General features: G+C 43.7%; 1 protein-coding gene across 4 annotated transcripts in view; it reads left to right on the forward strand.

Annotated features, from left to right (window-relative positions):
• Positions 1-26753, forward strand: part of PUDP (pseudouridine 5'-phosphatase) — a 181032-nt gene that overhangs the window by 78966 nt on the left and 75313 nt on the right. For 2 of the 4 annotated variants that reach the window (XM_023202543.2, XM_023202540.2), the window contains exon 4: positions 23371-24906. The exons of 1 other annotated variant lie outside the window; for it this stretch is intronic. In XM_023202543.2, the coding sequence (XP_023058311.1) occupies positions 23371-23547 (177 nt within the window). In that variant the 3' untranslated portion in view covers positions 23548-24906. Of the gene's footprint in view, positions 1-14339; positions 14578-23370; positions 24907-26753 lie in introns of those variants that run through there. One more of the 4 variants, XM_023202541.3, reaches the window with a different exon arrangement.

The raw sequence follows: 26753 nt of genomic DNA on the forward strand, positions 1-26753 counted from the left end.
AAAAAAAAAAAAAAAAAAAAAAAAGTTAACAATTTGGTGACCAACTGAGCTTTGCTGGGCCTCTGGTTTTTGGGAGATTAGATGTTCCTTGAATCAGCTTCTTACCCTGCAACACTGAGTTAGGGGCACAGCCACACTGGAGCTGCTCCAGAGGATGAGGACAGTCACCTGCCATTGTTTGCCACCCTCTGTGGGCCTCAGGGCCCCACAGCCTGGGTCCTCATTGCTCCAGCCTCAAGGCCACCTCCTCCTGTCACCCATTATCACTGAACAAAATAGGCGTGCCTCTAGTCACTTATCCTTGGTATTATTTCATTTCCCTTTCTCCCTTCTTTCGTTATTTAAAAAAACATAATAACAAGGACCTTCACGGATACTATCCTTACACTTCTTTTCTTTCATTGAACTTGCCTTTGGGCTTGGTGTCCCTCCTGAGTTTCCCGGCATGAGGGCACTTGCTTAAACCAAATCACACTGTCAGAGGAAATGTTTTTCCTCTACCCTCTTAGGTGCAGTGATTGGGGGCCTGTAAGTCAAACTAACAAAAGACAGACTGTCAAGAGTAAAGTTAGATTTGTATTTACATACAACCAAGGAGTTCACAGAAAAATGTGACTCAAGGAGGCAATTAGAATTTCGGATTTGTATGTCATCTTAACGTGGATGGGGGAGGGGCAGAAGGACACACAGAAGAATAAATGACTTAGGAAAACTAAGTGGGCCATTAGGAGACTAGATGGGGGATGAGATAGTTTTATAACATCTTTTAGAGCGATTTCTCATCCAGGTGCGACAGTTGCTGACTTCTTATCTTTGGTAATAAGACTCACACTTCCCTGTTTGTGAAACTCCTGAGCATTGGATGTATGAGGGCAGAGGGCTGAATTCTTCTGGAAGGCTTTCCTTAGAAAGGGAAGGGAGTGCAGAAGCCTTCTGTTCCTGTACTTGATGCTTACTGTCTTCAGCTCTAATAACCCTCATGCCACTGTGGCATGTTCCGCAGTCATCTGCTTCTCCCCAATACCCCATCGTTACTCCCCTGCCCCTTCTCTGAATGCCCAGCACCCAGCACCAAAGAGAGGCCCTCTGCCTGCCCAGCGTACATGGCATTCTTGTTTCTAAACGACCCTGAGGTGCCCAGCCCCTGGTTCTCAGGTCCTGCCTTTATCCAGCCCGAGCAGCCTTACGTCCATGTCCAGAACGCTAGCCTTGGGGCATCTTGCTGTCCCAGATGACCTCGATGTCCCTCAGTCTTGTTCCCATGTTAGCTGCCAGGTGCCACAGTCCCTGTTTCTGACCACATCCTCGCCTCCTCACTTTCCTTCACCTTGCGGGGGCATTTCATCCTGGCGTCTGCCGCTCCTGACTGCTGAGACCACAGACATCCGTCTCCCATGCTCCTCCGCAGCGTCTCCCTCTGCTGGCTGCATCATGCCCATCCGCCCTCATCCACTGCTCCCACTGTTTCTCTCTGCACTTCCTCTCACCCAGGAAGTTCAGCAATCCCCAAATGTCAGCGTCTGTGTGTGTGCAGGTGTTGTTTTGGTGTTCGTCTCACTCTGTCCCATCTCCCTGGGTGATCTCATCTGCTACTTGTCGTCACTATGCCTGACTGAAATCTTGGTTTCTGGACAGCTGTGGGCCCAGTGGTCTGGAAAAGGGCCTTGAGAAAATCTTATGTAAAAGTTCAGCCAGGCCACACTTACTAGGAGTCTCAATAGAGGTTCTCCCACCTTAAATCTACTCTTGGGGACCCTGCTGCTTGTCTGAGCCCCAGGCTCATTAATCTACACTGCCTGAAGTCATGAGCACCTCTGAAAACACGACAACACTCAGCATTTTCCCACATTCTCCTTCAACCTGCTCCTGTCACTCCAGGCACCCTGGAGTCCCTCAGCCAACCTTGAAGCTTCTCATTGCACGAGGATTTTCTCTCCTCACATGCCATCTGCAACCAGCAACCTCCTTTATCCATCCACTTCTTAGGCCTTCTCTTCTGAAAACCTCCCTTCTCCTCATCTGTACATTTCTTCCCTTCCTGAATTGAGGCTGTGGGTAGCAGCTGCTGTATTGACTTTAAGATCCATTCCCAGCCTGAGAACATAGACTCCTCCCTGGTCCCCACACCCAAAATCAAGAGGCTGTCAACGCATGATATACAGAAGCAGAAGCCAACAGACACAGAAGCCAGTCACTGATTCTGTAGGTAAAGAAACAGATTCACATCAAGGGACTCAATTCCCCTCCATTAAACTTTTACTGAACCTTTCGTGTATGTGCCATTTTATCGGATTGCAAGATGCCAGGAATACCGAGTGATTTAGGAGCACACACTGTCATTTAGTTTTAATAATAGCCAATGCCATTTCTTACTTAACTAGAATTTAGTAGTTATTTCTTGCTCTTTGATTTTCTGTTCTTATAAACTCTTGGCAGAGAAACCCTACATTCCCAGCTATAGTGTGGCCTTCTATATTAGTCTGTTTTCACGCTTCTAATGAAGACATACGCAAAAGTGGGTAATTTATACAGGAAAGAGGTTTAACAGACTCACAATTCCACATGACTGGGGAAGCCTCACAATCGTGGCGGAAGGCAAGGAGCAGCAAGTCATGTCTTACATGGATGGCAGCAGGCAAAAAGAAAGCTTATGCAGGGAATCTGTCTCTTATAAAACCATCACATCTCATGAGACTTACTATCACGAGAATAGCACAGGAAAGACCTGCCCCCCGATTCAATTACCTCCACCGAGTCCCTCCCACAACATGTGGGAATTGTGGGAGCTACAATTCAAGATGAGATTTGAGTAGTGACACAGCCAAACCATATCACCTTCTTTTTCTTTTCCTGTAGTGTTCCCCACAAATAGAGAAGGCATTCCTCTTCTGTATTGTTATTTCACAAACCCTGACTGACACCTATTCTCATGATCCTTGTCTCCATCTCCTGCCACTACAGCTGCAGCGATGTCAATGAGGAGGCTGTCTTTTTCACCTTCAGGCTCTCCTCCTCCCCTTGGGTGCATCATCAGCCTTGATAGGAGGTGGAGCTGTGCTTTGGCCAGGTCACAGCACAGTGAGTGTTCTGGCTTCTTGGCAGACCCATAGCCACCTGCGTTCCTTCAGACTGGTTTCCAAGGCTTACAGTTGAGGCAGAATCTGTCCTCCTCTGATGGAGAGCTGCTCGTCATTCTTGGGGAACTTGGGGCATTGCAGTGTTGATTTCAGGTTCACAGCCCTGCAGAGACTTCGACACAGGTTGCATACACATGGGTCCCTGTACTGTTTTGCAGAATTACGCCAGAGCTGAGCCAGTCTTGGGGCACAAGGGTCTCTGGGAAAACACAAATTAGAGGCATGAGGCCCTTCTGCACTCTGTCAGATGCAGAGAAGTGAAGAAATAATTTCACTAAATGCTAGAGAAAAACAGCAAATCTCAGAACAGAATGAACTTCTGTCCTCTCGTAATTACTCTTCATATGTCTTGCCTTCAGATATCTTCTTTATGCTTGACGGAGAAATTCCAGGATGGCACTGTGCCCTGTGCTTTGTGTCGAGAAAATACTGATGGATGAATCCCTGGACCACTATTTCCCTTTTAAAGGCAGATACTTGTATAACAATGGAAAATGTAACAAGGCTTCATTTAATCAGCACTGTGCGTGTGTGTATGTGTAAACGTGTGCATGCATGTGCACATGCACACACGTGTGTGTGTGATTGATATGTGTTATGGAAAAAGCTCATGTCTCTGGAAATACTTTCCAGCAAAAAACATCTAACAGCTTACTCTTTATAGCAGTGCAGGTTTTGGCCCTTTAACTTCCCTGATGTTGTAAACTAAAAAATTGCAGTCTCCATATACGTTTTACTGCATCCTCTAACACAGGAGTCCCCAATCCTCTAGCCACGGACCAGTACTCCATGGCCCGTTAGGATAAGCAGGGTGCACAGCAGGAAGTGAGCGGCGAGCGAGGCAGCATTACCACCTAGCTCCGCCTCCTGTCTGATGAGAGGCAGCATTAGATTCCCACAGGAGCATGAACCCTAGTGTGAACTGTACATGCAGGGGATCTGAGTTGCGTGCTCCCTATGAGAATCTAATGCCTGATGATCTGAGGTGGAACAGTTTCATCCCAAAACCAGCCCCTTTCACCCCTTACCCGTCTGGGAAAAATTGTCTTCTATGAAACTGGTTCCTGGTGCCGAAATGCTGGGGACCAGTGCTCTAAAACATGTATTTTTTTTATTTCTTGACTGTCACTCAAATGCCTTAAAAAATCCATGCCTCGTAGTTCCTTGAAACACTTTTTAAAAGAACGAGTAGCCACTGTCAGTACAAATGCCACTACCCTACTCGGGGTATTTCGTTAGGTTGGCTGGTGACCAGCTGCGCATTTTTGGTAATAATACTGTGTTCACTGAGTCTTTTTGATAGCGAGGTTTCAGAGAATTAGCCAGTAAAAATAGAATCCGGACACTATCCCGCCATACCCTAGTGCATATCAAGTTCTTTGGTCCTGCATTACCAGTTGTCTTTTATAGTTGTGTCAATTTTCAAGATATCTTTTAGCTTTTGACTAGTAATTATTACTAATAATTATTGGCTGTTTTGGGCTAAACCCTTGCTAAATGTTTAGCATCTCATTTAATGTAGTACCACAGATTATTGGCAAATTTGAGCATTGTTTCTCTTCACTGCGGTTGGAGGAGAATGGTATATTGAATACAGAGAACATGTGACCCATAAGTAGCGCTAGTGCTATTTGTATGTATGGCTCCCCACACTGCATTGCATAACATTGCCGTAGTTGAGGAATCTGCTTTTTAAAAGTGTTTGGCCTGGGCTAATTTGCAATAAAGCCCATGAACTCTCCCACCCCTGGACATGGTGTACCTTCCTTGTACCTTGTACCTTCCTCACCCGATCTGGCCTTCACAATGCTTGTGTACACATTTTTGGACTTGCCCTCACCCAAAGTAGAATAGTGAGAATAACCAGTGAATTCAGCCTCGTTATGTTTGGGGATTTATGCAAGGATCAAGGTGGCATTTCAGATTGTTGTGAAACAGATGGATCAGTCAGGAAATAATACCAGGGAAGCTGTCTTGCCAGTGGAGAGGGGGACATAAACCCCAAGGTACTGGCTTACTTCCAACACTAAGGTGAATCCTACTCCGATCAAATATTAACATGTAAAACTCGAACCAAGTCTCCTTCTGGTGATAGGACCTAAGCGAGCTGTGCTAACTCTCCCCTTAAGAACAGTGAGCAAAACTGGACAAAAACTCGAAAGCGTCTTTTTGAAGGGATCTGATTACCCAGCAGGTAGGGAACAGTGGGACCCTTTACCCCTAGAGCTGTCCCCAGAAGAAGTGACTAATGAGAATGAGAAGTGCGAGTTTGTTTGTTTGTTTGTTTGTTTTGGTTTGGGGGCAGGGGGGCTGAGGTGGGAGAATCACTTGAATCCAGGAGGCGGAGGTTGCAGTGAGCTGAGATCATGCCTCTTATACAGAACCTAGTTTGAAAAGGAAGGGATATTTTAAGTCTTTTAAGATAATTTTAACTATTTTTCTTTCTTTAGCTCTATTTCTGTGTGTAGCTGTTTTACTACACCAGAGTTCAGCAAGTTATAGTTTCTTAAGAGTTAGTTGCTATGTGGAAATTGAAGCCCTATCAGTAACCTTTTCCTCGTCATGTATCTTCAAATCTATTACCCAGCCTTAAACTTTGAATGGATCTTGTATCCATGCATGATTTTATAACATCATGCATTTGTTCATTCAGAAAATACTGGGTGGCTGAAAAATTAGAACTCCAAAATGTTGACTCATTTCATTATAATAATATCAAAAACCCACATGTGTTCATGTCGCCATCAATCTCATCAGGTAAGTCTCAGTTCTGGCAAGCTGTCAAGCTTGTGGTGGTAGACGCACGATTTCCAAAATTCTCAATTTCTCTAGAAAACTCAGACTTCTATTTTTGTCAACAAACTGATTATTTCCCTTGAAGTGGCCCTGTCTTGAGAAATTTTTCTAGAAAAGTTCTGCCAGATGCCCAAATCTTAGTAATCATCACTCACTGCCTGTCAGTCATTCCTTCAAATAAACATGAGGCTCCGGGAAAGAAAAACCATGATAAAGTGGGGATCTTGGAGCAGGGTGAGCACGTGGTTTCCTTGGAGACCAGGGGCTCACCTCCCCATGTGGCACACGTGCTTTAGGGGCCTTTTTCATCGTCTCACGGCATCTTTAAAAAACCAGCCAACTCAAGGGCTGAGGCTTCATAAAAGTAGAGTGTGTACCACTCAGCGCAGATATTCCCAGGTGGAGCCGCGCTTTAATCTTCCTCCCAGAGTGCCTGCTGTGGGGCAGAGCACGGCGCTTGCCAGCAGGGCTCCGCCGCTGGCCCTCCTGCATGCGCGGGGCCTGGCTGTGTGGGCTGTTTTTCATGCCGACATTGCATTTGTACTGTGGGTACCACTGTCGACACAGCATAGAAAGGTCACCGGTGCTTTAGTATTACTGTGGGTGTAGATTTGACTGTGTGGGCCCCCTGAACGTGCCTCGAGGACTCCCACACTAAAAACAGCGGGCTTGGAGAATGAGAACAGCAAAGTAGCCTCCATTACGAGCGGAATTTTCTGGAGAGTCCTTGAAAGGGACAGTGCGGGCTTCAATACCTGTACATGTTATGCCGGCAGGCCTCAGGAAGTCTCCCCGCGGTGCTGGACCTGGTATGGGAATCGCCAGACCTGGTAACTAAGCAGTGGCACAGCTGTGCGCCCATGCTCAGGGTGACCTTTCGCAAAATGGTGCCACCAGAGTTGCTTTCCTCTGGCCTCCTTAGAAGGGTGCGTTTCTTCAGCAACAGCAGATTCGCAGTTCATTTAGGAAGGTCATTGGAAAATGGGCTCCAGCCTCCCAGGCTTCCAGGCAAGGATTTAGGAGCTGGCCGGGAAATGCCCAAAGGCCGGCGTCCAAGGGATCAGGCAGGGTGTGTGTGCTTTGATGAAATGAGAGCTAGATGGCTGGGGAAGCGGGGTCATTTTGTGAGATGAGCATTGCACAGCAACAGGGACCTTTGTTGAACCATAAGTGGACAAGGCTGCTCCCTTCAGAATTTGATTCTGCAGAATGTCAGCCTCCAGAGACCAATGCCACGTGCTGTGAGGGGTATGGTGTTATTCACACATTTATCTTTTCCTAAAAAGTTTGCACTAGCAGAACAGCATCTTTGATTCTGTTGAAAAGGGGGGAAAAAAGTGAGGGAGGGACTAGTTTTCTTGAAAACATCCAACCATTAAATTGCTTACTGAATAAGTACATTTTTATTCTAATGCCCTAACTTATTCTGAGTAAGGGTTAAGAAAATACATTTTCTGTAGAAAAGAAGACATGTTCTGTGGCTCATCCAGAGTATTATTTGAGCTGCATGTCTATAGTTTAATCACATACTGTTGGAAGTCTTCCTGGGAGATGCTGGAGGCCCAGGAGTCAAGGGGTTCTGTGTGCCATTCTCCAAACACAACTCTCTAGAAAGAAGGTTCCAGCATGACTCAGGAGAGTTTGGTGCAAACTGGGATTCTCTGGGCACCTCTCAGGGACACAGCCTCGATGTCCAGCTGGTTACAGAAGCACATCTCCCACCTGATTTATCCCTGAATAGGAGCAAGGAGTGGGGCAATCTTTCCCTTCACCCCCACGTCTTCCTTTCCTCTTCCCCACCTCCCTGTATTAATACTGAGAAACCATGCCTGAACAATGAAATGACTAGGAACTACTGTTTGTGTTCCCAAGTGGGAATATGGGCTGCTTATGACCTCGGAATATAGAATGCTGTCATTATTTATTCATCAATAGACATCCAATAAATGCAGATCAACAGCTTGCCTATCTTTGACTGATAGTTTTTGGCAATGTGTGCTGGTTTTAATCTTTGTACTTGTCCCGTAAGTGACCCCATGACCATAGAGTGAGCTCTTCCATCTTGTAAGAGCCTTTTGTTCACCTTCTATTCTTTTTATGAGAAGGAAGTGCCAGTGCATGTCCCAACATAAAGAGAAACGTTGAATACATACTGTTTTTCTCTTATATATATGCTCAAAATAACTACCATAGTAAACAGTCATCATGATTATGGGACGAATTACACAGCCATTCATAGATATTTGTAGTTGTCATTTAGAAGTGGACTATGCAATAGTTCATAGGCTTATGAATACATATCTAACAATATTAGCTGGGTGCAGTGGCTCATGCCTGAAATCCCAGCACTTAGCGAGGCCAAGGGAGCTTGATTGCTAGAGCCCGGGAGTTCAAGACTAGCCCGGGCAAAGGGCGAAACCCCATCTCTACAAAAACTAGAAAAAGAAATTAGCCGGGCATGGTGGTGCTTGTCTGTAGTCCTAGCTACTTGGGAGGCTGAGGTGGAAGGTCACCTGAGCCTGGGGGTGTCAAGGCTGCAGTGAGCCGTGATTGCACCACTGCACTCGAGCCTGGGCAACAGAATGAGACCCTGTCTCAAAAACAAACAAACAAACAATATTATACTTGTAGTATTTAAAAAACATAATTATCCGGTATTCCTACAGCTAATGGAATGAAAGGGGAGACTTTATCACCCTAGACGGGAAGCTCGGTACCTCCTACACTCCCTTCTCCCCACATCAACTGGATAGGGGTGTGAACGCATTTCAAAGTCAAGTATGGTTAGTAATTACTTGATCTTTTTCCAGGCCCTTCAGATCAGCTGAATTGAACACCCAAAAGTGATAGTAACATCATTTTCCTTTGCAATTATAAAGACCATTAACCCAGCAGAATCTCCATGCTGTACCTGTTTGTGATGTTTTTGTTCCATTTTAATTCAGTATGACTCCTGATAAATGGATCACTACGCAATTAATTTTTCTCATTCTTTAGATTCATACACACAGACATATATATCAAGCAAACTATAAATTGCTGAAATGACAGGCCAGCAGTGACTACTTGTTACCACGTGTGTAACATCTCTTCAGGACTGCTTTGTAATTCATTTGTATGGTGGTGGTGTACCAGTGTAACTGCTAAGTGGTTTCTCCGGTTCCGTGTGCATTTGTACATGAAGTTGTGCAATCTCCACATACCAGCAGTTTCAAAGAATGACAATTTGCATGAGGCCATCTTAATAGCAAGTAGCATGTAACCAACCGATCTGAATTAAGCCATCATTGCAGAATAAAACATTTGACACTAAGCCAGGTATTTCAGTGAATGAGTTGTATCTTGGATTTCCAAAAAAAATTAAGCAGTCATGCTCTCGAATAATCTTAATAGACATAAACAATATTGCTAGGGTAGGGGGGGCACTGCCTTTTACAATGGTAAGAGTTTCTTGGTAAATCAGTGATTTTGCTTCTTTGATGTTTCTAAAACACTGATATGACCAGTTGCCCTGCTCTGACCTCAACTCCCCCTCCCCAACTTCCCTTCCCTCCCACCTCGTAAGCACAGACCTCTCAGTCTGACCCCTTGCTCCCTCCCTCACTTATTACTTCTGGTTTCCTTTTGGGGCCTTGTCTTCTGCCTGCCCCCAGTACATGCACAATGTTTATTCTTCTACGTGTCCATCTCATCCCAAGGAGCCTCTCCACACCAGAGTGCAGCCAGTAACTGTCTCTGCCAAGCTCTTCCCTCTGCCTGCAGTTCTCACCCCACACACACCTTCCATTTCCCAGTGGCTACAAACATCATGTGCAATTATGCCTGTCTTCCATGACCTGCCTCTGAGCAGACATCCCTGAGTCATCTTCCCTAAACCCACTCCTTCAAATCCACCTTCCAAATCCTAGCGAATGGACTGCTGTCCCTACTCCAGAGTACTATGTGCCTCAAACAGGGCTCCCCACAGCTGGCTGGGATTAGCAGGGATTCCCCAGTGCGTGTCTCCTGCGTTGGAGACCATGAACTCCAGGGAGGCCAGAGAGCTGTCTGCTCTGCTTTTTGTCTTCTGCCTGCCCAAGACAGTACTTTATGTAGGTGTTAATTTCCTAAAAATATGTCTAACATGCTTGAATTGCTGATAGCTATTTATTAAAGCCCAGCTTCTAATATAAATATGCATTTCTGATGAATCCCCCCAAAAAACAGGAAGAAACAAATGCCATTAATTTGCAGTTTATCAATATCCTGGCTAGTAATTGAGATATTTAGTGGCATAGTCACTAGAATATAAGGTGCTAGTCCCAGTCCCAACACGAGTTTGTGTAATTTTAAACTTCATAGTGAATTTTTTGTAACGTCTACAGAATGGATCACCATTATCATAATAATAGCTGATAGTGACGGAGCATGTCCCATCTGCCAAGCACTGGGTATCGTTGATTCATTCATTTATAAAATTTGAAGTTGGTGGGAGGGCATATTTAAAGACTGCTACCTGGAATAGTGTTGTCAGAGATTCATTTGTTTGTTCTCCACATTCTTCAATATATAAATTATTCCATGCAATTGAGCAGCTCCCCAAGTACGTCATAGTTATGAAATGTTGTGCGCTGACTTTGGAAGATTACAGTTCATTTGTGATCTTCCAGGCAGCAGGGGTTGGCGTGGGGGTATTCTTCTTTGTAGTGAAAGTGTTTTCCTCTGAAATCTTCGGCTACTTCCCCACTCTGTGAAGCCTTCTTCCCTGGGTCAGTGGGCCCCTTCCTTGACAGTGGTTTCAGTAGGTTCTCCAAAAACTGTTCAGCTGAGTAAAATTGAATAGAATAGTCCATGCATTTTGTCCCAAGATATAAAAATTGGCTTTGGGGAGGTGAAAATGAAACCTTACTTCTTTTACTATATGAAGCACCAATACCCATATAGAAAAATATAGTGTACCTGTGTTATTATAACATGTTATGGAGATAGACTGTTGGGGGAAAATAACTGGAAAAGCTTTTTTGGGGGTGATGATGAATGAAATGGTTGAGAAACACTGAGTTAGTCATACACAGTTTCAGACAAGTACTGTGTCAGTAGCCCCAGTAATTTCCACCCTCAGGCCAGGCCCCACATCCAGCACATTCTTGCTCTTCTCTAGCCCCCACGGCCACGTCAGTCTTCTAGCCCATGCTCCATCGGCATCTCAGTTTAGAGAAAGGAAGGCAAGATGCCTCCCACCTCTGTTTTCCAGGATTGAGAATATGCTCACGCCCCTGTCTATCTAAAGGAAAGGAGAGAGGGATGGACCAGGCCCTGTGTTGCTCTCACAGGTGCCTCGGGCGCCATTTTGTCATGAGTGATCAGCAGAGCCCGTTGCTGAGGGGCCTAGGGAGGGTGCCCTCACAGAGCTGGTACCTTCAGTTCTGAATTAAGTTCTGTTCTGAATTAGCCTCAATGCCTTGTAAGCAACCATTCATGTAGGAGGATAGGCATTTAAGGTGAAATCTGCCTCATCTGTCATTATTTACAGGTAAGATGCAGAATAGTTCAAGAAAACAAGGCAAATGAATTGCATTTGCATTAACGGGAGTCATGCCACATTCGGCTACTCTTTGTGAAAACTTCCCGAAAATAGATTCCTTGGAGTGCTGCTTTGTGGGACCTTCATTGATTTGCTCTGAAGATAGGTGTCCATACCTGAGAAGCCTCAGTGAAGTTTCAACTACAGAGTTATCCATGGCAGCACTTCTGGAAACATTTCTGTACTGATTGTACACAGCAGGTCCCCAGTTCCTCATTTAATGGGAGGAATCTTCTTTTTCTGGAAGATTTCTCTGGACTGCTGTGTCACAAAACATTCTGGAAACCCCTTACCCCGTGAACTTTTTACTACTAGATAAATTAGAATTGAACGTTAATATGGGCATGGGAGGCCAGTGAAAACAGCATAAGCCTCACCTGGGACTGCAGCACATGTTTGTTTTGGAAACACTTACTTTGCAACCACAGCTGTAGACAACGGCTTTTATTTTAGGAGTCAGCAGTTAATACATTTGCAGGAAGGAGAATTGAGGGCATCCCTGTGAAAACCAGAAAATAAATCCATCCTGAAGGGCGCTGGCTTTGTAGGCCTCTCATCCCCTATTGAGTAGGTTGCTGGGCCATGCACAACGGGTGTCGGGATGGAAAGGACCAAGGAGAGGACTGAAGAGAGGCCTCTCCATTGCCGGCTGCCACATGCTCACCACACAGCTCATTGGCTCATCCACCAGCTCATTTAATCATGAAGTCTTTTAATCCCCTCCAGGTCCATTGAATTCCTTAGGCTTTTTTATCTGTGTTTATCAGTTCCCGTTATAAATGGCAGCTTCTTCTACACGGCACATTTGGAGATGACATGGAAAAATCACTCACACAGGCCAGCAAAGGCACTCTCTTTGTGCCGTGATAATCCTGTTTGGGGAAGCCTCTCCAAAAGCAGGGAAAACATCGCTGTGCTTTTGCTCTCCTGACAATGTGTGGAGTCATATTATACAGCAAGCATACCACAAGCGGGTCTCATCTAAGGCACCTAAATGTGGTTTTTCCATAATGAAAGTGCTGTTGAAAGTAAACACAACTTGCTGCTCTACAGGTTAGAGCATTTTAATCCTGTACATGGCTAATCTTCCCTAGTCTGTCTGAAGTCATAGTGTCCCTCTAAACACACAAAACTGATAGGGGCCTCCCGTCACAGTTGCGGATCATGTTATGCAGAAGGCTACAGAAAATGAATTGATTTCACGTGTTTTACTCAGAGGACGTGGAAAAAGAAAATGATTCTAGTGACCATCTAGAAACTTGTGGTTTGTTTTTGACTCTAAGACAGTCAGCACCTTTCAGGGCTTTGCTGGGCTTTTCACTGGTTTCTGACTGATGGACACGGCATTTGTACCATTAAAAGAGGAAATTGGGGAAGGTTTTTTGAGCTGTTTTGAAGTCTTTTGCTCACCACTTAATTTACATACATACACTTTAATATGCACGCTAAGAGTGCCTGTAATGTACTTTTTTTGAATAAAATGACACAGAGAATTTATTAGAAAGCTTTCCTGCCCACCCCCCAACCAAGTCGTTAAATAACCTTTTCAAAGGCTTTTCTCTATAGGAGAAGGAATCAATTTAGGGGTGTAGTTCATTCATTTACCTAGCTTGTAACTCTAGAGGGTTTTGTTATAAACGTTTATATCAATAATGGTTTTATAGTTTGATTTTCAGAGCACTATCGATTCAGTAAAACAGTAGTTCTGCAGTGCACAAGGGATACTGACCTCCACCTCAGCACTATTACTTAGAGGAATGCAGCACCATATCTAACTTACTAGTAGGTAGCTGGACGTTTGGATGAAGGAAGGGAGAGCAGGAGGAAGGGAGGGATGGATAGATTGGTGAATAGGGATGGATGGACAGATGGATGGATTCATGAATAATATAAACAAAAGTACTAATTAATAACAAAATACTTGCATACCTCAGCAGTCATTTTTACAGCATTACTTAAAAGTTTCATGTTTAAACAAATATCTGATAGTGTATATGTATCCAACATGACAACATTGTACTTATTTACAGATCATTATCTGACAAGGAACATGAAGTCAAACAAAACTTAAACCTTAGATATGAGCGCTGCCAATCAAAATTCAAAACAAAGTTTAAGGCCCCCTTGAAGTCTTGATGTCTCACCATGTGAAAATTGAACTTGATATTACAAAATTAATGCATTGGAAAAAACCTCCTAGGAAAAAGCCTGGTTTTGGTGATGAGATTCAGATCATACATGGCTTTATATTTGATGAATAGTCGTGGGCAGCTACTGTACTTTCTGTGCTTCCATGTAATTCCAGGACCGCTTCTGGGAGCCCTGAAAGTACCCTTCAGTGACTTCCTTCCAAATGTTGTATTTCATTAAGCAAAAGGGAAAGCTTTATTCCTTAGAGATGATATAGTAATATTTGGAAAGCTCACTAGTTCCAACGAAGCATGTAATTTAAAATATACACATCAGAGTTTAAAAGGTAAAATTGGTCACAAAATGTGATCCCAAGCAGGCATGGGCAGCGCTCTGCCTGCAGCCCAGAGGAGGTCCCAGTGTGCAGGATTGGAAAGGGGCTGGCTCCTTCCCTGCTGTGACTGTTCTGTCTACTTCCCGATGGGACGTGCTGTTGATCCCAGCTGCTGAGAAGAAATGGTGGGCAAGTGCCATGAGGACGGGGATTTGCAGCAGGGAGGAGCCAAAGGTGGAAGCATCACTGGGAAGTGAGAGCTGGGGTGGAACGCAAGAGCAGCACAAGCCACAGGCCCTTCTCCTTCCCTCTTGAAAACCTAACCTGGCTCCTGACACTGCCTCCTACTGTGTTCCCCTCCTGCCCAAACTGTATCTAGAGCTCCATCCATAGACCTCGTCTACTTACCGCACGGAAATGCCAGGGCTGCCAGGGTCCCTTCTCAGCGCTCCTCCTTCTGTCTAATCAGCTGCTTCTCAGCTCTGATGACACCTGACCAAACCTCCAGCTCACAGCCACAGCGCATGGAGACCCCAAGCCTTCTACTTGGGTGTCCCACGATGGCCTCAAACCCAACTTGTCACAAAAGCTACCTCTCCTTCCTGCCACCAAAATGGCGGCCCCAAGACCCACCACATCAGAAACGTGAGAATCAGCTTCTCCATCAGGCTTAACATACCAGGTATCATCCAGCTCCCTGTTGCTTCTCAGGTTTTCCTCTAATCCCATCCATTTTTATTCATTGCCCTTGTGTTTGGACTGTTTCCCTCCCTCCATTCAGAAGCTGAAATCCTCACCCCCAGTGTGATTCGTTAGGAGGACACCAGGGAGCCAGGGACCGTGCTGGCTCCCTGATCTCACACCGCCTGACCCCAGACCTGTGGGAAATCCCTGTCTGGGTTTTAAGCCACCCAGTCTGGTGTTTCCTTACAGTAGCCTGAAGGGACTAAGACACCCTGCTGCTGTCAGACAAAGATACTCTTACGTGCAACTTCCTAGTTATAAAATGGAACTTTTAAGCTATATGATATTTGTCTTTAAGTAAAAGTACAAGAACTTTTTAAGTCCCCTGGACAGAAACCATCCTCAGGTCGCTGCTGCGCTTCAACATTGTTGAAGAAGTCAGTTCATCACCTCCAAGTGATAAGCCGCCAAGGTGCTTCACCTCCCTTGCAGTTGGAAATGTCATGCTCCCTAAATTAAATCCCTCAAGCTACAGTTTAATTAAGCTCATCTCCTCGCCTGGAGATGGAAATCAGATATATTTTAGCCTTCAGCTGGGTAGAGTGAAAAGAACATTGGATTCTACAGACCTGGATTCTGTTGAAGAGTTCTGTCTTCCGCGTGACTGCATGACCTCCAGCTTGCCTCTGAACTTCCCTTGCCCTAAGTAGAGGAGATGCTGCATTTGCTCTGTCTATTCCCTAGCACTGATTTTCCATGGCCCGTTTGTGGCTCTAAGTCCTGTACCAGGGCACCTTTACCGTCTTCGCTAATTTAGCAGATGTTTATCAGTGCTCATCATTTGCCATGGCATCCTGGGAAGGTGCATGAAAACTGGGCCCTGCCTAGTTACAGCTGATATGTAGGCATCGGTACAAGATGCGTGAAGAATATTCTTGAGCAGATACTTCCTTGAAGTCATGGAAGTCAGCCTTAGAAGGTCCACTAAATACACTACAAAATAATCACAAAATTAATTAAAATCATATAGAATATGCATGCGTACACATACATCCATGTGCATGTCCTGACACAGAGATGATATGTGGGGTGAAGGAGGGAGATCTCAGGAGGCCGCAGGCCTGCCGGGAGCATGTGCAGGTGCCAGTGCCATCCCCTGGACCAAGCCCCAGTTCTCCAGCTTCACTGAAGGTGCAGAAGCTCTGGTAGAAAAGAGAAGGGAGGTGTGGGCACTTCCACCTTCCCTGTCCCTGGCCACCACCTTCAAAGGAGCAACCCACCAAGTCCATGCAGAGAAAAGTCAGTCTGCCTCCACTCCCCACTTGCAGAGGCTGAAGTCCCTTGGCTTAGAGAGAAAGGTTTCTTTCTACAGATGCAAACATACAGGCCATGATTCACTGTATGGGTGGTGGTATGAATGAGTTTTAGGTCAAGTGTAATCGGTCAGTCATGGTGGGACAGGAAGGGCTGCTCCCTAAGTGAAAAAATGAGGTGCTTAAAAAGAAGCATGAGAGCCAAATTCAGTCAGGGTGAACCTCCTTTCGCTGTAGCTGGGTGTGGCAGACGGAAACTGTGTTGAGGTATTTCTGTCTTCGAAAATAAAAACATACTTCCTCCTTAATTTTGTTTGTGCAAGATATAAACTGTATTTAGCTTATTTTCTTCTTTCTTTTTTTGACGCTTAAGTCCTGTGATTACCAGACACAGTTGTTCCAGGTAGCTTTTAAGGATTTATTCTGAAATCCTTAAGTGTCAGTAGATAGACACCCATGCTGTGAAAATTCTTTAAATGGTTAGGCTTTTAGATACCAGGTACTTTTCTTGTAGGAGTGGTCTTATTTACAAGTGCATTAGATCTTTGGGTGTAACAAAGTCTGAAGATGACATAAAAATCTTTTGGGGCTGGGCACGGTGGGTCACGCCTGTAATCCCAGCACTCTGGGAGGCCAAGGTTGGGGGATCAGTTGAGGTCAAGAGTTCAAAACCAGCCTGGCCAATTGGCGAAACCCCATCTCTACTAAAAATACAAAAAAATTAGCCAGGTGTGGTGGTACACGCCTGTAATCGCAGCTACTCGAGAGGCTGAGGCAGGAGAATTGCTTGAACCCGGGAGGTGGAGGTTGCCGTGAGCTGAGATCTTGCCATTGCACTCCAGCCTGGGTGACAGAGCCAGACTATGTCTCAAAAAACAAAAAATGAAAATAAATAAATCTTTTGGGACATTTTTAATAGGTGCTTCAGGACACAGTAGTTGTTCTGCTTTATAATTCCACTGCTTCTACGGGAAAAAACCCAAACCAACAAAACCCAAACTTTCAGATGCTGTGGCGTGACCCCGAATCATTTCCCGCGTGCAGGCTGTGTGTGTGGTGCAGGTGCCATCTGGGCCCAGCACCAGGGGGTTTCTTCTCAGGACTCATGTTTGATATCTTCTCTCTGTCCTGTGTCTGGGGCTTCCTTTAAATTTTGTGTGCAAAGAATGCCTGGTGTTAGAGGGCCAACCTCACTGTTTTCCTGTAAACCACTCAATTCTGCTCCACTCCTGTTCTGTTGAGTTTTCCTGACACGTTTCCATCATCAACCGCCTCCAGCTGACTATTCTATCAGCTTTTGAAACTTCAGATTCTGTTTTCAAATTCCATCTCGATCAAATGGAATTCTCGTTAGTGGACATGAAGTGTAAGAGTCCGGCAAATGTTGGGGAAAGGTATCTCCTGACAGCTGTTAGCAAAATGGCCACATGAGAGGAGGAAGAAGAGGGTTTCAGGTGCCACAGGCCTCCTGCATCCTATTGCTGTTTGTTTTGGGCTGAAATCACCCATGGCTGTTTACATCAGAGGTTGTACTTACTTTTGACCTTTTAGAATAGTTAACTTTGCAAGGGTCTCGTGCTGGAAAACCCAAACCAACTGGCCTGTCTTCCTAGGTTTCCCCTCAATCATTTGAACACTGAGGGTTTTACTTATTCATATGGGCATATTTCAAATGGCCCTTCTGTTGCATAAGCTTATTATGTCACCTTCTCTTTTTTCTTTTTCTTTTTTTTTTTTTTTTTTTTGAGATGGAGTCTCACTCCGTGGCCCAGTCTGGAATGCAGTGGCACGATCTTGGCTCACTGCAACCTCTGCCTCCTGGGTTCAAGCCATTCTCCTGCCTCAGCTTCCAGAGTAGCTGGGACTACAGGCATGTGCCACCATGCTTGGCTAATTTTTTTACTGTTTTGGTAGAGATGTGATTTTACCATGTTGGCCAGACTGGTCTGGAACTCCTGACCTCAAGGGATCTGCCCACCTCGGCCTCCCAAAATACAGGTGTGAGCCACTGCGTCCAGCCTGTGTCACCTTATTGTGATTGATTGTGATAGCAACCAGTTACCAACCTTGACTTTTCGCCACTCTTCATACTTATTCAAGTCTCCCTTACTTTATGTACGACATTCATCTTATATGTTATGTGTGATATTCCAGATGTCAGTGCCGTATTTGGATTATTCTTAAAAATAGGTGAGGACAGATTCATTGAACACAGAGGAACCAGCAAAACGTGAAGGCCATGAGAAACAGTAAAAAGGTCTCCAAGAGCTGGTGTCAGCTGCTCCCGCTCTCAGTGCTGCAGACACTTATAAGTTTCCCTCTTCACTCACAGCCCTCACTTAGTTGCCTTTAAACACGGGCTGCGTTTGGAAAGATCTCTTGGATGTGAAGGGACACCATGGGGCCTGCATTTCCTTCCACTGCAGATCCCCTGTATTAGTCCGTTTTCATGCTGCTAATAAAGACATACCCAAGACTGGGTAAATTACAAAGAAAAAGAGGTTTAATGGACTCACAGTTCCACATGGATGGGGAGGCCTCACAATCATGGCAGAAGGTGAAAGGCATGTCTTACATGGCAGCAGGCAAGAGAGAGAATAAAAGCCAAGCAAAAGGGGTTTCCCTTTATAAAACCATCAGATCTTGTGAGACTTATTCACTACCATGAGAATAGTATGGGGAAAACTGCCCCTGTGATTAAATGATCTCCCACCAGGTCCCTCCCACAACACGTGGGGATTCTGGCAGCTACAATTCAAGATGAGACTTGGGTAGAGACACAGCAAAACCATATGACCCCCTTTAGGTGAGTGCAGGTGTATTGGGTGCCTTCCATTATCTCTTTGGGTACTGCCACAGTCAGCCACTGATTTCTCGTCCCACACACCTGCCTTGCTCCTTGGACGCAGCCTCACGCAAATAGAGAATGAAAGCTGCTTTCACAACTTTAGCCAAGCAGTATTATCCCAGGGGATAATCCATCTCTTCCTCTACCCCAGCCCACATTTCACAGGTGGACCCTGCACAAAGCTTCAGAATCCCTGGAGAAGGTGACAGATATTTTGAAATGTTACTTGACATTTACGTGCCTATCTCTGGTCCCAGATAAAAACAGTGGAGGGCATTTAGAATATGATCAAGTCATAACTTTTAAAAAGGGAAGGCAGAAATATCATGAACAGGTAGTCACTGAATGAGATAACAGAGAAAACCAACCTGGACAGTCTAAGTGGAGTCATTTCTTCCCGCGTCCTACGGTGACCAATGTCTCACAGGAGAAAGAAACCAGGGAGCATCAGAGGCTGTCAGAAGGGAGGTGTTGGGATGGACTACTGTGGCTTACCTGGGACTGTCCAGGATGTAGCACGGGACATCCTGCCCCGCAGCCCACCCTTCAGTTCCAAGCAAACCAAAACAGCTGGGCCAACCAGTTCCCTCTGTGAAAGTACGGTAGCATTCACATTCCATTGTCACATGGATTAACTCACTTAATCCAGGGATCGGCCCTGTGGGGTAAGTTGGCTAAGGTGATATTTTAGCCCCAGATTGAAGGAAAGAATGGGGTAATGGAAAGAAAAAGGGATGTAGGGAAAAAGAAAAACAGTCAGTGTGCTGGCTACAGCACAGACCATTAATAGTTAAGACTGTGTGTGTGTTTCAGTGTTTTCTAGTGAAAACGCCAAAGAATGCAGAGCTTCTCTTTCAGACCTGGCATCAGGCTTCCATGAGCCCTTTCCAGGACACCAGTGCATTGAGTCACTGCTGTATACCTGGTGATGAGCCGAAGAGGATGTTTTCATAATGAAAGGCAAAGGGGGCCAGGTGTGGTGGCACACACCTGTAATCCCAGCACTTTGGGAGGCCAAGGTGGGCAGATCACTTGAGTCCAGGAGTTGGAGACCAGCCTGGCCAACATGGTGAAACCCTGTCTCTACTAAAAAATACAAAAAAAATTAACCGGCTTGGTGGTACACCTGTAGTTCCAGCTACTTGGGAGGCTGAGGCATGAGAATTGCTTGAACCTGGGAGGCAGAGGCTGCAGTGAGCCAAGATCGCACCACTGCACTTCAGCCTGGGCGAGAGAGCAAGACTCTCTCACAAAAATAAATAAATAAATAAATAAATAAATAAATAAATAAATAAATAAATAAATAATAAATAATAAATAAAAGGCAGAGGGACAAAGGAGACAAAGAAGAGATGAGTGGAGAGCTGAAAGGCCCCACCTCAACAGCTCGTGGAGTTCTAGGCCACATGTGGAGTAGAACTAGGCCACAGAGGAGACTCCTCAGCATAGGCCGCCATGATGAGGACCTCTGTTCCCTTACAGATGTCTGGGCCCCTGCAGAGTCTCAGTTAAAAAGCATCAATAAATGTGTTTTCTTTTTTTTATTATTTTTATTTTTTTATTATTATTACACTTTAAGTTCTAGGGTACATGTGCATAACGTGCAGGTTTGTTACATGTGTATACTTGTGCCATGTTGGTGTGCTGCACCCATCAACTCGTCAGCACCCATCAACTCATCATTTACATCAGGTATAACTCCCAGTGCAATCCCTCCCTCCTCCCCCCTCCCCATGATAGGCCCCGGTGTGTGATGTTCCCCTTCCGGAGTCCAAGTGATCTCATTGTTCAGTTCCCACCTATGAGTGAGAACATGCAGTGTTTGGTTTTCTGTTCTTGTGATAGTCTGCTAAGAATGATGGTTTCCAGCTGCATCTATGTCCCTACAAAGGACGCAAACTCATCCTTTTTTATGGCTGCATAGTATTCCATGGTGTATATGTGCCACATTTTCTTAATCCAGTCTGTCACCGATGGACATTTGGGTTGATTCCAAGTCTTTGCTATTGTGAATAGTGCCGCAATAAACATATGTGTGCATGTGTCTTTATAGCAGCATGATTTATGATCCCTTGGGTATATACCCAGTAATGGGATGGCTGGGTCATATGGTACATCTAAACAAATGGAAGAACATACCATGCTCATGGATAGGAAGAATCAATATCGTGAAAATGGCCACACTGCCCAAGGTAATTTATAGATTCAATGCCATCCCCATTAAGCTACCAATGAGTTTCTTCACAGAATTGGAAAAAACTGCTTTAAAGTTCATATGGAACCAAAAAAGAGCCCGCATTGCCAAGACAATCCTAAGTCAAAAGAACAAAGCTGGAGGCATCACGCTACCTGACTTCAAACTATACTACAAGGCTACAGTAATCAAAACAGCATGGTACTGGTACCAAAACAGAGATATAGACCAATGGAACAGAACAGAGTCCTCAGAAATAAAACCACACGTCTACAGCCATCTGATCTTTGACAAACCTGAGAGAAACAAGAAATGGGGAAAGGATTCCCTATTTAATAAATGGTGCTGGGAAAATTGGCTAGCCTTAAGTAGAAAGCTGAAACTGGATCCTTTCCTTACTCCTTATACGAAAATTAATTCAAGATGGATTAGAGACTTAAATGTTAGACCTAATACCATAAAAACCCTAGAAGAAAACCTAGGTAATACCATTCAGGACATAGGCATGGGCAAGGACTTCATGTCTAAAACACCAAAAGCAATGGCAGCAAAAGCCAAAACTGACAAATGGGATCTAATTAAACTAAAGAGCTTCTGCACAGCAAAAGAAACTACCATCAGAGTGAACAGGCAACCTACAGAATGGGAGAAAATTTTTGCAATCTACTTGTCTGACAAAGGGCTAATATCCAGAACCTACAAAGAACTCAAACAAATTTACAAGAAAAAAACAAACAACCCCATCAAAAAGTGGGCAAAGGATATGAACAGACATTTCTCAAAAGAAGACATTCATACAGCCAACAGACACATGAAAAAATGCTCATCATCACTCGCCATCAGAGAAATGCAAATCAAAACCACAATGAGATACCATCTCACACCAGTTAGAATGGCAATCATTAAAAAGTCAGGAAACAATAGGTGCTAGAGAGGATGTGGAGAAATAGAAACACTTTTACACTGTTGGTGGGATTGTAAACTAGTTCAACCATTATGGAAAACAGTATGGCGATTCCTCAATAAATGTGTTTTCACAAGAAGTGTGTGCCATTCTAGGAATGTAGGGAAGAAGCTTCCTAAGTGTATGTCTTCCTGAGAGGGTCGGTGATATGAAGATAGCAAGTGTGGATTATGCTTGTTTATACTACGGAGCAAGCTCTGGGGTGTCTCCTTTGGAGGGAGCCCTCATGTGAAACTTACCGTAACATTGTCAATGTCGTGGCACCTTTAGGAGCTCACTGATAAATGCAGTGTACAAATACCCCATTTTATTTTATGTATTGGTTTTTCTGTTAGTACTTTATTTTTTTCCTTTTTAATAGTCTACAGGGTACAGGTGGCTTTTGGTGACACAGATGAGTTCTTTAGCAGTGATTTCTGAGATTTTAGCACACTCGTCACCCGAACAGTGTACACTGTATCCAGTATGTAGTCTTTTCTTCCCCACCCCGCTAGTCCCCAAAGTCCCTTATATATAATTCTTATGGCTTCCCATCCTCATAGCTTAGATTCCACTTATAAGTGAGAGCATATGATATTTGGATTTCCATTCCTGAGTTACTTAGAATAATGGGGCCTCCAGCTCCATCTATGTTGCTTCAAAAGACATTATTTCATTCTTTTTTATGTCTGAGTAGTATTCCATGGTGTATAAATGCCACATTTTCTTTATCTGCTCATCGGTGGATGGGCACTTAGGTTGGTTCCATATCTCTGAAGTTGCCAGTTGGAAACACCCCATTTTCAATGTGGGTGTCTGAATGAAGAGACCACAAGTTTTGGATGGTGTTGTGTCCATAATCCCAATAATAAAGTGAATTTTTGCAATTATCCAAAAGAGCATGCATGCACACTACATTTTTGTGCTCATATTTGTCACGTCACACTAGCACACACAGGAACTGAATTTTTAACTTAACAGATTCTAACCATTTAATTTTCAAACCACAGTACATAAAACAGGAGCAACTCTGAAGTGGTTTTATATTTTAAGAGCATGAGTTTTAGTTTTGCAGTTGCCTCTCACACTCTGAATGTTCAATTATTGATTGAACAGATTGTTATGATCCCAATAAAATAAAGTTTTAAGCTGAGAATCTTGCCTCACCACACAGCTGCGCTCCATTTCAGCGATGCTTTGGCTGCGACAGAAACCTCTCCCCTATAAAGGAGCCATGGCAGGGAGACCCCTGGAGCCAGTAAGAAACAGCATGCTGTCCTCACCACAATCTGTACTCTGGGGAGCCCCCACTGTAATTCTGTCTCTTTCTGCACAGTTGCGAAGCCAATGGTGATGACGATGATAAACACTTCATCCACATGTCTGGTTCCATAAAAGGCCATCTCGACTTTCTTTTTCTTCCTACAGTGCCTTGTCTTTGAAGATGCTCCCAATGGGGTGGAGGCGGCCCTGGCAGCTGGGATGCAGGTGGTCATGGTTCCTGACGGAAACTTGAGCCGAGACCTGACGACAAAGGCCACCCTGGTGCTGAATTCCCTGCAGGACTTCCAGCCCGAGCTGTTTGGTTTGCCCCCCTATGAGTGAGAGGGAGGGCCTCACTATTCCGCCCCCCAGCCCATCTCATGGTCCACACTGCTGGGGGAAAGGGAAAGGAAATCAGCAACTCTCAAACCCAACCTGCACAGTGATTTTAGCCTCCTGAGATTGGCGTTTCCATCCCATGTTGGTTTACCCCAGTCTAATGTGTTGTTAAAATGTGACTTGACAGTTGAGACAAAAAACACAGTAGAGACAGACATGAAGCCCAGAACAAAAATGAAACTTGAATTACCATCTCAAAAATCAAGCTGATGGAGTATGTGGTAAAGTGAATGTACACGTATACACACACGCACCTCCATGTATACACATGTGTATCAGTTTGGTAATATGCAGGTAGGCATTGCATGCATATGTATGTAGATATATGCATGCATGTATATGTAAAATATATACTTTTCCAAGACAAAATGGAACATCACTTCTCTCTTATTCTAGTTTTTCTGAACACTGGCTGGGAAATGTAAAAAGTGTATGCATATAAGTATATGCTTTATGTATGCATATGTATGTAGATATGTTTATATCTATCATCTGCATCACTCTCCTCAGTATATGATGTCAACATGCAATGACAACTGATAAAGCGAGATGGTAGTTCTGCCTGGTTTGCAGTCTGAGTGGAAAGCCCTGTTTTTGATGAGCACTCCTTGTTAGCTAACGTTTAAATTCTTTTTGTGACCTCAGAATGTCTCTGGATCTTTCTTCATTGACTGACTCTGAGCCACATCATCCATAGTTTATTGTTAGTGTGAACACAACTGTAACATTTACCTGGTATCTACATCCTTATCTACATTGGAGAATGTTTTCTACCTCAGAAGAACCATTTGCCTCCTTTAAGAACACTGATGGCCTACACTTTTTGGATAGAAATAGAATTTGATTTCAGAATGTGTGCTTGGTGAATCTGAGTGCCCGGGAACACTTTCGGAATAATTTATTAGACATTGAACTTCTGTGATTAATCACCTTTATAGATTTACTCAGTCTTTAAAATTTATCTATGATTTGCCAGAGAAAAATGGTGGTAACCATGGAAATCGGGAGTGAAGGAGCGCTGCTCCGTTGTGGCTTGCCTCTGCGCTTTGAGGTCCTTGAGCTACTCTTCAGCTCTGGAAGTTGTGGACAAACCATAGGAATGCATGTGTGCGTGTGGTGGAGTGATTGTCTGTGGATGACAGGCCCTGGCTATTGATTGATATTGCATCAATTTAGCAAATTCATTTCCTCCTTCTTGATGGCCTAAATACATGTCTGCACTTTGCTCCTCTTAACCAGTTGTAACGTCTTACCATTTCCTTAACAAATTGAATTAGTTTAATAAAATCTTTGGACACATGTCGATATTTGTATGGGAGTCATAATTTTACCTTAAAAAAAAAAAAAACAGTCTTCCAAGAAATGTAAAATATATATGTGACTGATTAAATTTTTTTAAAATTCCAATTAGTATTCCAACTGTAAACGGATATTTATATATTTTAAGTGAGCCATCGTGCTCCTGCAGCAGTGAATAGAGGCTTTCAGTGAAAGACTCACTTCTTTGATGTAGTATGTTCTCCTTCCAAAGTATTTATGTTGATGTTTTCTAATCATTAAGCCATTTTGTATCAATCAGACAAATGGGTGTAATGCATATCTAAGTGATGTGCATCTACATCTGGGTGAATTTCCTACAGGGTAAATTTGATCTCATGTCCGTTACTGTTTTTTAACCAAAGCTGCAGCCAGATTCTTATATTTTTACACAAAGGACACAGACTGTGCTTGGCCAAAGCACGTACGTTCTTTTTTATTCTTCCACATCAGCCAAATTGCTTCAATACATTTTAGGGATGTTACTCCACTGAATAGCTCATGGATTTCACAGAGATATGGTAATACAAATTTATACCAGAGTGATACATGCCAAGGAAGTTTAAAGCTCATTGAAAGTGTGTCGTATTAGGGACATACTTTTAAAGCTCATTGAAAGTGTGTCATATTAGGGACATACTTTTAAAGCTCATTGAAAGTATGTCGTATTAGGGACACACAGTGATTAGTAGAATGTATACAGGTGTGCTGTAACTAGCAGCTAATGTTTGCTTATATACTGTATGCCCTTAGGAAGGATCTTTTATACTGCTGACATCATCAGCAAGAGATGGCACTATCAACGTCATCTTAATTTCACTTAAATGAAACATATACAACACTTAAGAACTTATTAATTACTACTTATTAGACTTTTTTTCCACCCCGTAAATCCTCAGATGGAGTTTGGTGATTTGTATAAAAAAATAATCTGGAAGACACCTGTCTTACACTTGAAAGAATTGGCATTCTAAGGAATAGGAGTGATGTCTGCTGTGCAACAGTAGTCAGTGTCTAGACACTGCAGTTTATGTTTCTCTGAATACATTTGGCAGTTATGCTAAATTTGGCACATTTTGTATGGTGTTTCGAAATTTTAAAAAACGTGCACATTATAACAAGGTTTATAATGAAAAATAATGAGTTTTCACCTATCTGTAATAATGCCTCTACAGAACATTGTTGTGTGGTCTGCACTGTACTCTTCTGCTCCACAAGCAGTCGGCTAAAGTTCCATGGTCTCACATGAGGCTCTTTGTCTCAAAAGCAATCTCTAAAACTATTATCTTCTAAAAAGAGAAAATGAAGTGTTAAAGAGCAAGGGATATTAGTAGTTCAAAGTCTGTAGTATTCTGTGGTAGTTATTGTTTGTTGGAGAGACTTGCTTTACAAAGATGTTGGTGAGGATTATTTGTTGACTGAGGAGTGCACATTATCTCTGAAAGCAGATCTTCAGGATGGCTCAAAATATTCTGGTTCTTTTGAGTCTGTAGAATAGATAATATTTTGTACACATAAGTACTGTTATTTTTTTCTCCTTCATTAGCCACACAATATTTCCATGGATTGTAACTGTTTTCATCAGAAAAACTGTTATCCAGATTGAATTAATTCAGGAAATACTCCTTACTTACATGACAGTCATTGTAGACGTACAAAACTGAATAAGAACATATCTTAGGGTATTTTATCTGTTAAACTTCAGTCATGAAATGTTGGGGTTGGTTTCGAGATCTTTTTCCAGCACCGTGGAAAACACAAGGGACAGAGAGAAGTGTTGGAATCCGCAGGGAGATCATTGTGTTACCTGTTCCAATTTAATTGCTCCTCAA

Source organism: Piliocolobus tephrosceles, chromosome Y (genome assembly GCF_002776525.5).
Source record: "Piliocolobus tephrosceles isolate RC106 chromosome Y, ASM277652v3, whole genome shotgun sequence".
Taxonomy (NCBI): Eukaryota; Metazoa; Chordata; class Mammalia; order Primates; family Cercopithecidae; genus Piliocolobus; species Piliocolobus tephrosceles.